This window comes from Apium graveolens, chromosome 7, assembly GCF_009905375.1.
Source record: "Apium graveolens cultivar Ventura chromosome 7, ASM990537v1, whole genome shotgun sequence".
NCBI lineage: Eukaryota > Viridiplantae > Streptophyta > Magnoliopsida > Apiales > Apiaceae > Apium > Apium graveolens.
This window is the reverse complement of record NC_133653.1, coordinates 175,537,317-175,548,961: the sequence shown is the minus strand read 5'-3', so window position 1 is coordinate 175,548,961 and position 11,645 is coordinate 175,537,317. Positions and strand designations below refer to the sequence as shown.

Here is an 11,645-nt window from a genome sequence, read left to right as displayed (position 1 = left end):
GCACAAACACTCCAGCATGGATGTTTAACAAAGACTGCAGTGTGCATCACTTCAAATCAACTCTATTCCACATAATCCAACAGACTCAGACAGCTCTTCAAGCTACTACAGATGCCAACACCAAGAGTATTCTCCAAGCACACCTTGAGTCTCTTCACTTGCATAAAATCCAATATCTCAAGAAAAATCAAGATGTGTCTGAGATCAAGACAGAGATTGGACAAGTCAAGAAGGACATCAATGAAAGACTGGAATCTATTCTTCCTGACACTACAATGATAGTTATTAACAGGCAACTCAGGAAAGATTCTGATCTCAGTAGCAAGGTTGATTCCTTGGACACTAGGATGAAAGCTCTAGAAACTTCTATCACTAAAATTCAACTCCATCAAGCTCAACAGACACTCCTTCTTCAGAAATTAGTGGTTGCACAAACCTCAAATCCTGCTCAACTTGATGCTAACAAAAAGGGGGAGAAAGTCTCCATCATTCTAGTTAGTCAGGGGGAGTCAGTTAGTCAGGGGAGAAAGTGCTTAACATCAATGTCAGTAAGGTATTAATTCCAGCAATTACCTTATCAAAGCCACCAATGCTAGACAACATTGATTTGATCAAGATAGCAGCAGCTGAATTGGAGCTGAAAGAAAAATGGAGGAAGCTTGATGAGAAGATAGAGAAGAAATTTGGTCCAATTGAGAAGTAAGATAAAATTGTAAAACTTTTCTCGCATTTCTCTCAGTTAAGACCAATTCAGTCAATGAAATGAGCTTAGGGAATATGGAAAGGGTTCAACCCTCAGTAATAAAATTTCCACAGGCCAATGTAATTTTTCAGCTAAAGAGAAACTATCCAAGGAATTCAGACAAAAATACATTGGACCTAGTATATGAAACCACCAAGCCTGATGAGAAGAAACAACTTGGAAGATCTATTGCTTACTTCAAAGATCCCAGAGAATCAGTCTTGAAGAAAAGAATTGCTAAAATCCATAGGAATGGGAAATTGGTTGTGTGGTAGATGGACATCCACAGTTTGCAGAAACTAAGAAAGAAGAAAAGGTGAGGCTCAAGTAATAGCAAAGGCAAGCTGCCTTAGATGCCAAGAACCAATCTGTGAAAACTGTAACCACAAAATCTATGATGTCTGCTGTGATAGCTGAGACTCTAATTGAAGAAAAGCATGAAGAACCAAAGTACATAAAAAAACCAAGACTGAAATTCAGACCAAAGAGGAAGCTGGACTTTAATGAATACAAGGAAGAATACATGCCAACTCAATCTACCACCTCAAGTCTATCAGCCATGCCCACAATGGAGGATGCTGAATTCAAGGTTAAGCCTGACATGAATTTCCATGGTGAACCCATAATTCCAAAGGATGAACCTATAGATTGGGAAAGCCTACCTCTTCCTGATCTAAACATCCCAATCCTAGCCAAACCAAAGAAAAAAATTCAAGAGAAATCACAAAGGCCAAACCTGTCAAACTTTAATCCAAACCATTAGCCAAACCCAAACCAATTGTCAACAAGGAATATCAACTCTTCATCTGTGACATCAAGGAATTCTCAGACATAAATCTCTATCTGGATGAGTTAGAAGAAGTAAGAGCTATTGATGCTTACAAGCATCTTCCAGAGAGATTGGTCTTCAAGTATAAGGGTGGAAGAGAGCTAACTTGGCCTTTTCACAGAATTCTCAATGAAGGTTATTCTGTTTTGGTAAAGGTTTTCTCCTCAATAAAAAAGAACTTTGGGTTCAACATTGTTGCCAAAAAGATGGTACTGAATAAAATTGAGGAGATAAGGAATAGTTGGAGAGGCCCAAATCCACTCCCTAGAGTCTTATCAATTCCATACATAAGAAATAGAGTGCATTTGAGGCCATACTGGTTGATGGAGTTCAAGGATGAGAAATGCACCAGAAGCTTCTTCGGATTAGAAGATCAACTAAAAATTTCAAGCAATGAAACTCTTATGGAGATGCAAGAAATGATGGATCAGAAAAATGAAGATGAATCTGAATTCTACAGGAAACTTCAACACCAAATTGAAGAAAACAATGAGAAATTGGGAAAGAAATTCAGACAGTCAAGGGAATAAGTTAAACTGCTCAGTCTAGAGGAGCACCTTTAAAATGGCTTGTGAGATTCTCTGTAAACCTTCCTCTGTATAATTTTCAATCAATTGAAGCATGGGACACCTCCAAATCTGGGGACAGAGGATTTGGTCATCACGATGAAACCTCAAACCAAAATAACCTATTTAACAGTAAATAAATGCCAACAACTAAAATACAACATCTGCGACCCCAACTATACCAAGATCTTTTTAGGTTACAGTTCTAGAAACAAGAAATCCAAATTCCATAAATAAATTTTTCACTTTCACTACGCCATAAACGGCCATCTACCACATAATTATGTGATGTTGCCGTACATAAGGTTGCAGTAGCTATATAATAATGTACCATGCTGCAACATGTTTTAATTATGTTAGCATAGATCTCGTAAAGTGTAGCCAATACATATATTAATAAAAATATTCAATTTTTTATAAAAAAATAAATAAATAAATGCTGATGTGGCAGAGCTGGGTCCCCACACTGTTGACGTGGCAGGTGGTCCCTGCTGACGTGGCAGGTGAGTCACCCCATGTGGGTCCCACCCAGCTGACGTAGCAGGTGGGTCCCCCCATGTGGGCCCCACTCTGCTGACGTGGCAGGGGCCCTACTAACATGACAGGTGGGTCACACGTGGGCCCCACCATGCTGACATGGCAGTGGGACCCTGTTGACATGGCAGGTGGTCCCCCATTTGGGCCCCACTTGCTGACGTGGCAGTGGTCCACTGCTGACGTGGTAGTGGTGAAGTATTAAATCAAAAATTTTCTAAAATTTTGCACTACCCAGGATTTGAACCCAAGACCTCCCACTTCATAAAGTGTAGTGCAAACCACTACACCAAGTTACACAATCTATTTTATTCCACATTATTTAAATATAACCTTATAGAAATAATTCATTTATACTTAAAGTAAAGGCTCTTTTAACTTTTTAAATTTTTTTAAAGTAAAATTTCAACGATCGGTCCTTACGGATGTTAAAAACAATCGATTTTTGGTTTATACCATCATTATTATAAATTTTTTATATTTATTTTGTAAGATTTTATATCAGTCAAATGAGTCAAAATAACTCAAGCCTTGTTTGCGCTACTGTCCCGAGTGAAGTATCGATACTTTTAAAATAAAATTTCGAAGATCCGTCCATACGGATGTTAAAAACAATCGATTTTAGGCGTGTACCATCATTTTTAGTTTTTTTATATTTATTTTGCGAGATTTTATATCAGTCAAAGCAGTGATAATAGACCAAGGTCTATTTGCGCTACTGTCCCGAGTGAAGTATCGATACTATTAAAATAAAATTTTGACGATCCGTCTATACGGATGTTAAAAACAATCGATTTTAGGCATGTACCATCATTATTATGTTTTTTATATTTATTTTACGAGATTTTATATCAGTCAAAGCAGTCATAATAGACCAAGGTCTGTTTGCGCTGCTGTCCCGAATGAAGTATCGATGCTTTTAAAATAAAATTTCGAAGATTCATTCGTACGGATGTTAAAAATAATTGATTTTAGTGGTGTACCATCATTATTAGGTTTTTTATATTTCTTTTGCGAGATTTTATATCAATCAAAGTAGTCAAAATAGACAAAGCCTTGTTTGCGCTATTGTCCCGAATGAAGTATCGATGCTTTTAAAATAAAATTTCGATGATCCGTCCGTACGGATATTAAAAATAATCGATTTTAGGGGTGTACTATCATTATTAGGTTTTTTTATATTTATTTTATGAGATAATATAGCAGTCAAAGTAGTTAGAATAGATTAATCCCTGTATGCGTTATTATCCCAAATGAAGTATCGATTCTTTTAAAATAAAATTTTGATAAAAAATTAAAAATCTTTATTTTATTTATATGTAAGTAGGGATTTCTAAAAATATTAAAAATAAATAAATAAATAATTTTTTTATTAGCTTTCGTCTTTTCTTTTCTCACTTAAATAATATATGTAATATCTGCTCGATCTTGAACAGCAAAACCAAAATCCTACAGAAGGAAATCTAATCCAACGCTTCTGAGACACGCCAACTCATCGATCCGTGCGAAATAAAGCCCAAACACACATCCACAGATCTCTCTCCAAACCTACCTGTACACATCTCAAATTTCTCTCAATTCTCACGAACAAACACATTCACAAATCAATCTCTCTCTTTTTATTTCCCCCAATTCTTAAGCCCAAGATTTGTGTGATGGCTCCCAAAGCAGCAAGAAGAAGCCGGCCGAGAAGAAGCTCAATTTTGTTGAAGAAACACCGTGAGGTTTTGTAAACTAATCTTCAGTTTCCAATTGCTTCGCAGTCCGCCTCTGGACTCGAGAAGAAGGTAGTTTTGCTTCAAAATCTCTCTCTCTCTCTCTCCCTCCCTCTCTCCCTCTCTCTCTCTCTCTCCCTCCCTCTCTCCCTCTCTCTCTGTCTCTCCCCTCTCTCTGACTGTCTCTCTATGTGTAAGGTGAGTGAGAGTATGCAAAAAGTCCATATTATTCATAATATTTACATTTATGGATCTATTGTATGCTTGACAGCCTAATCCAACTGAATTAATTCAAGTGAATTCTAGTCAAATATGCTTTAAATTAAGTTATAAGCCGGTCTAATCATGCCTTAAAACTGTTTATATTACTTTAACAAGTATTTCTACTAGTCTTACCTTTTATATTTATATATCATTTTCCAACACACTTTTTCATTTTGAAATCAGGGTTCAGATTTTATCTCTCTGAATCTCTAATATGGAGTTTGACGAGTATGATTATTTGGAGAAGTCAGTGTACTAGTCCAAAGACGAAAAGTCCAAAGATGATGACATTCCCAGCGATAGGAGTTCACTGAAGTTGAGAAAGGTGAAATCTGCATCTAGTAAGGCGTCTAGTGTGAGAAATGAGAGTAATGCTGGACTGAGGAAGACAATATCAGAGGCCGGTAAGGACTCGAATGTGGCTGCCAATGGTAGCGAGGGGATTTCATCTCATTTTATCATATTTGAATCAAATTCGGATAAAATTGTCGGTCATTCTAGTAGAATTCTCTCTGCTGATGAAATCAGGAGGATGTCAATTGAATCAGAGGGATCACAGTCTGAGTCCAGTGAGCTTTTTGATAAGACAAAAAAGGTTCTTGATGTGTCTGCTGTAGCTATCAAGAAGAGCCCTGCAGGTATTGCTAAAAGTAATTGTAAGGAACTTATTGAGTATGAAGAAAAGACTATCACAAGCAATCTAGGTAATGCCGGTCCGATCAAATCTCCTCCTAACTTAGAGGTCACTGATGATGAAGATGATTGGGATGAAGAATCAGAGGAAGAGTCTGATGAGGAAATTGAGACTGAAACAATAAAAGAAAGCTTAGTTGTGACAGAAATTGGCATTCCAGAACAGAAGGCCAAAAAGATTGTGATTGAAGAACAGAGAATTGAAGAAAGTAACTTAAAATCGGCTCCCACTTCAACAACAGTCAAGAAACAGACTACTCCTGGTGCGATCCATCCCAGAATTTTCTCGAAACCCATAAAAACTGAACCAAGTAAGTTATTTTTTCTGCTTTGCTAATCCTCTTCTTAATTTTTACTTATCAGTCCTTATTCTGAAAGTCAACAGTTCAATGTCATAGATTTGATCGGTATCATTCTTGATTGTTCTTTTCTGTTTTCCATTTAGTTCTAGTTGCAGATGGATATTGTTCAGTGCCAGAGACACAGCAAACTGCAGAGTTTAGGTAAACTTTTGTTTTCAGTAATAAAGCCAATTAGTATTATTCTTCTTTATTAAAGCACTTGGAATTTGAGCACAGATTAAATTATGCTTTGAATGTGATTTTCAGTTGATCTAGTCATGTGGAGAGATGCATCAAGATCAGCATTTATCTTTGGAATGGGAACTTATGTCATAATGTCATCTTCTTACACCACAGATCTTAATATAAGGTCAGAATATTAATGCCTAAAGTATTCACTAATCCATATGTTCATTGCCTTAAAGATGTAAAAAATTAGTTACTTTTAACTGTTATTTTGTTCCAAGGTAGAACTAACGAGTAATTTTTTTTTGTTCTTTGCATTTTTACAGCTTAATTACAGTACTTTCCTACGTGGGTCTTATTTATCTTGCCGTAATTTTTCTCTTCAGATCACTCAGACATCGGTAAGTCATGCAAATCAGTAACTTCGCAGTCATGTTACAATAATATGCCCAAATTATATTGTAATAACGTTTTAGTTGCGATATACCATGTGAGTGGACTTCACACATTGGATCTTGGCACCTGCCATGAATTGCCATTTTTTATGCTATACACATATACATAATCATGAATCCTATTTGTGAATTAATCCAATTCCTTATTTACTCTGAAATTTAAATCAAATTGTCTTTACTCAGATGCTCTTCAGTGGTCAGAACAAAGGAAGAAGTTCAAAAATGATATTTAAAACAAAGTAACTTTATAATGTAATTTTTTTAATTAGTTTTGCAATTTGTGTGTTTCCATGTAGTTGTTTTCTTGTTCAGTAATAAGGGTATGGTAGATATAACCGAAATCCTTGTCGTGTTCATTAATGTTTTCGACTAAATCTAAAATACAGTTCTTGATTAGATTTTTAATTCGATGGATCAATGGAATAGTAGTCTAATTTGTATTGTTGACTGTGTCTACTTTGCAGTTTGTTACATCAGTAAGTTGCTATAACTTATTGCTAAGTTGGTGTTGGTAAATTACAGTTTGTCAAACGGAACATTTAGTTGGTAGGGACTTGGTAATTTGATATATTCTTGATCAATTTATTGTGCTGTCTTTATTTGCTTTGTATTTGTTGCATTAGTCCACTTGAATGTCAATATAACACCTGATGTTCATTTGTATTTATTTGTTGCATTATTTCACTAACAATCATTCAGATGTATTCCAACAATGTAATAGTTCTGGTATACTATATAGAGAGTTATTTGGTAGCATTATTTCTCAATCATTTAATACTCAAGATGCAAGATGATATGTTTTAGTTAAATATAACAAAGTTAAGATGTAATTGTGTGTAATATTTGCAAAAAGAAAATCAATAATAATTCAGTTGTCGAATAACTTCCCTGCGTCATAATTGTTGATAGAACTTTGGTGACAATGTGCAGGGACTATCTGTTGTGAAAAGAGTAGTATTCGTACTGATGTTTGTATAATGAAAGGGGATGTGAGAACACACTCTTCTTCCTTTTCGATTCTTCTTTACACACCCTCTAACAATACAAATGATTACGTTACCCATGTATCAGATCTCTCAATCGATGGTAAAGACGAACTACAGCATGAAAAAATCAAACCTTATACTAGAAAATGGGAAGCGAGTACAATGGCAACTATTGATGAGATGCACCTTATCAAACAGTTTTATTGGTAATCCTTTTTTTAATTGAAAAAAAACTCTGTTTAATAATGAAAGATTTTATCAAATTAGATTACTCTGTCACCCTTGCAGGTTTGTCCCTGCACTCGTGTCCAATTTTGTGTTTAGGATTCTTGATATTTTCTATATTGGGAATCGAATGCGTTGATTAATATCCAAGTCCCACGCTCGCCACACAAATGGGGTGGCCTTTCTTTTCTGCACACATGATTTGTATGTATATAAGATATACCCTTGACTAACTAGAGTTTTTTTGTGTGCAGATTATGATGATGAGAGCCTGTTAAAGGATTCTGGTCTGAAACCACCCATGATGGCAGATTTTATAAGAACTACCTCATTATAGTGGTCAAATAATGGCCATGACACCAGGCCAAGGACATGCCATTTTATCTGCTAAAGTAGTTGTTGATTTTGTAAAGCAGAGTTATGTAGTAATTTCCAAGTCTGAACGTGTGTAGTAGCTGTATTAATTCTGGTACTTTGGAATTGTCCAGTAATATCATATTTGCAAATGTAATCTTTTGATAATTAGAAACCGTCTAAATGATGTAGTTCATCATACTGGTGATATTGTATTGTCTTTCTAATGACTTTGATTGGGAAAACAGTTCTAATATAGAACTGGGCTTTAATGTATGTAGAAAGTATATTTCAAAATTTGACCATTGTTATTGTGTTGCAATAGGTATTAAAAATGTTGCAAATAGGTACTAAAAAGTGTTGCAAAATTGCCACGTGTCAAGCTGGACCCACATGTTAGTGGGCTCCATTTGTCATTGGCCCCAGCTATCAGTGGGCCCCACAACTGCCACATGTCAAAAAACCATGTGTCAAAGTGCCACGTGGTAGTCCACGTGTCAATTTGACCCCCTTTTTTGCCATGTCATTGCTTTTTGCAACATAATTTTTGGTGTTGCCCTTGATAATAGAATGTTGCCTTTGAACCCTAAGGCAACACCAAAAATACTAACATCACAAAAGTGTTGCCGTTGAAATTTTTTGGTTTGTTGCAACATTTATTTGGCCTGTTGCAACGTTTGTAGAATGATGCAGAAGGCCACTTTTGGTGTAGTGTTTCTTTAATACTCTTTTCAACAAAATTCCAACTCAATACTAAACCAACTAGTATAACTTTGAAAGGAAGTATACTAGGCCCAAATATAATAACTCAACTAATATATATATATATATATTTACAAACAATTTTACACAATTAAACTTACACTAGTCCGCAAACCCTGGACCAACCATCTTCCAAAATCTTATTCCTTTGCTTTCTCAAATTACGCAGCTAAACAATGCAAGCTAATCCTCACTGGAAGGTTAAATTTAAAAACAGGCAAGTATGAGTGAAATAAATGCTCAGCAAGTTCATTATAACATGTGTATGGTCTTTTGGTATAGAAACCCATATCTGCAATAGAGCATAACATTTAAAATCATAATTGTTGAACTAGAAAATTAAGTTAAGGAAATCCCAAAATTGATTCCTTAAATGTATTTAAATCTCTTTTGATGTTTTTGAGTGAAAATGTTTCAACAATACTTTGAATCTTGACGGGAATAAAACTTGTAAAACAGTGTTTACATAAATATCATAAACAACAATATGAAACAGTGATTATGGACTGAATCATAAACTTTATTCAAAACCACACTCTTGTTATTAATTTTCATTCTGATGTCATATAAAATTAGATATCAATACTAACTTAGATGCTCACAACATACCAGTATTGAATTATTGAAGTCAACATCAATCATATATATCGATACCACTTTTGATATTAACAATAATTTAAATATCAACATCAACTTTAATGTAAACCATGCAAGGACAATTTATGTTAAATCCTCTGTTTATGCTTATCAAATACAGAATACATATGAGAACAAAGCTATCACAAGCTATCATATGATATCAGAAGCTTAATGATTGAACGATAAGTTTTTAGATTTGGAATCACAATATTCCGGCGGATGCACTATCACATGCTGATCAGCCACTGTGATAGAGCTGGATCATGATTCGTAGAATTCATGTCCCAAATACGAGTACTCAAATAAAAACTACATATCATCCTCAACCGGTATGTACTTAAATAAAAAGGCACATTGTGGCCAAGGACAAAATTGTATTAACAAATTTCAATTAATACAAAGCCCTAATGTTGGACCGTCCGCCCGGGTCACTTACGCATCATCCATTCAAAATATTTTTCTTTCATAAAGGAATCGAATCAATCGATATCCTTTCATAATTAACTCCCCATTTCTCATGGTCCGGAGTAATCTCAATAACTGATGGCGAGATAACTAGAATGATTAGTTATTCGCTAAATATGTAATCAAAATTCACTGTATTGAGTATATCTGGATATAATAGTTATTCACTATCTATTTGGAAATGAATTATATTCTAGCTAAAAAGTTGTTAGAATAACACGATTTCAATAATGTCAATGATTATATACATGCCATGTTTTCCAAAATCTTTATAAAACAGTTTAATCCATATATATAAAATATTTAACTATTCTGGAATTAGAATAGTACAAGAAAACTTGCATAATCATAATTAAGCAGTTTGATAAGTAAAACATTAAACTATTCTGGAATTAGAATAGTATAGTAATACTTGCTTTTGGGTTTTTAGCAGTTAAGCACACTCGCAGTAACACAAAATATATCATCCTGGCAGCTCATGACATCACCGTCTTTCTATTTTGATAATTCACTGATAAGCTGCTCCAGCGATTGCTAGAAGCCTGATATGTACTACTGTTCAACTTTACTCTCGATCCCAAAGTCTCGTCTTGATCGTGTTGAATGATTTGTATATATAATTAAAAGATACAATCCTAATTCTCTATACCATAACTAGTAAAATAAGAATTTCATATTTTTTAAAACATTTTTGAATCGTGCGTCATATCTTTATTTTACGATTTAACGAACAAATGTGCGGGTAAATATAACCCGGAAAATTTCTGAAATAATTTTAAAATTCTTTAAATATACAAATAATAATAAAACATAAGTTTCATAATTTTTGAAACATCTGTGAATTTACTTTTAAATTCACACTTAAATACAATCACACAATCATTTAGGGATAAATATTTGGCAAAATATTACTTTCTAAAATTTATAAATTCTTATAAATATTTATTGAAATTATGAAACCATAAAAAAAATTTTAAAGATAATTTAAATATTTATAAAAATAAATTTTCAATGAAATCACTTTTAAAGATAAAAAAACGATACGACTCAGTAATTTATAATACAAATAATTCCCAATCACAATTGAGTCACACAAAATTAATATTACATACAACACATAGTTGACATAATATCCACTCAACCCCTAATATTACAAAACGAACTCAATTAACCGATATCAATAAAATGATCGGCTTTCAAATAAACTTTTGAAAGTAATACATTTAAGTAAATATTTTCAGAAATTAACAAGGATCAATACGACACTTAACAATTAGCACATTATCATTTAATGAAACAAACACGTCAAACAGGAATAAAATATCCATAATTTTATTCTTTCTAAATCAGAAAATCACATAAACATATTCAAGGAATACCAATATTAATTTTTGAAAATTTGGGATATCACACAGCGCTTGTTAATTTTATCTTTTATAAATGGGTCTGTATTCATAAGGTGTTTTGTTATCATCAAGTTTCTCTTAATTTATGCCTATAATTCCAGTAGACATAAATTGGGGTAGATTGTTAGAAATATGTTGTGTACTTGATGACAAGTTGAATAAAACATCTTAGTAGATTTAATTTAGTGTATTTGTAGCTTTCAACGGATGATCACTTTAAAATCCGTTGAAAGAGTAGCTTATGTACTAATAAGTTTAGTAACACATTTATGCATACTTTAATGCTTTAGAGTACTAGATGTTGAAGGATGCTCTAAGTCAGGTTGACTACTATATTGATATGCAAGATAGGTTGTCTAATTGTAAATATTAGATGCCTTGTAATCTTGTTTAAGTAAAATAGAGTTAACTGCTATGAAGATGCTCACAATGGATGTTCCAGAAGGTTTCAACGAATGATCAAATTCAAAAGTAGTTGATAGT

The 11,645-nt window shown here is 33.8% G+C and overlaps 1 protein-coding gene across 6 annotated transcripts; it reads left to right on the top strand.

The window, feature by feature from the left end:
• The first annotated feature begins 4,204 nt into the window (after positions 1–4,204).
• LOC141672618 (uncharacterized) lies at positions 4,205–8,187 on the top strand. Of its 6 annotated transcripts, XM_074479267.1 has the most exons (8): positions 4,205–4,458; positions 4,834–5,654; positions 5,789–5,846; positions 5,952–6,054; positions 6,197–6,271; positions 7,256–7,314; positions 7,397–7,517; positions 7,791–8,187. In XM_074479267.1, exons 2-4 carry the CDS (start codon positions 5,183–5,185, stop codon positions 5,953–5,955), a joined length of 534 nt encoding a protein of 177 aa, XP_074335368.1. In that variant the 5' UTR covers positions 4,205–4,458; positions 4,834–5,182; the 3' UTR covers positions 5,956–6,054; positions 6,197–6,271; positions 7,256–7,314; positions 7,397–7,517; positions 7,791–8,187. The 6 variants fall into 6 exon arrangements, with proteins under 6 accessions (XP_074335368.1, XP_074335369.1, XP_074335366.1 ...); XM_074479268.1 differs by lacking the exon at positions 7,256–7,314; XM_074479265.1 differs by having other exon boundaries at positions 7,256–7,517.
• Positions 8,188–11,645: the final 3,458 nt, after the last annotated feature.

Bases quoted from the DNA above. Each gene is read 5' to 3' on its own strand.
- LOC141672618 (XM_074479269.1), top strand. From the start codon at position 5,183: ATGTCAATTGAATCAGAGGGATCACAGTCTGAGTCCAGTGAGCTTTTT. The intron at 5,655-5,788 runs GTAAGTTATTTT...TTTTCCATTTAG, and splicing joins ACCCATAAAAACTGAACCAA to TTCTAGTTGCAGATGGATAT.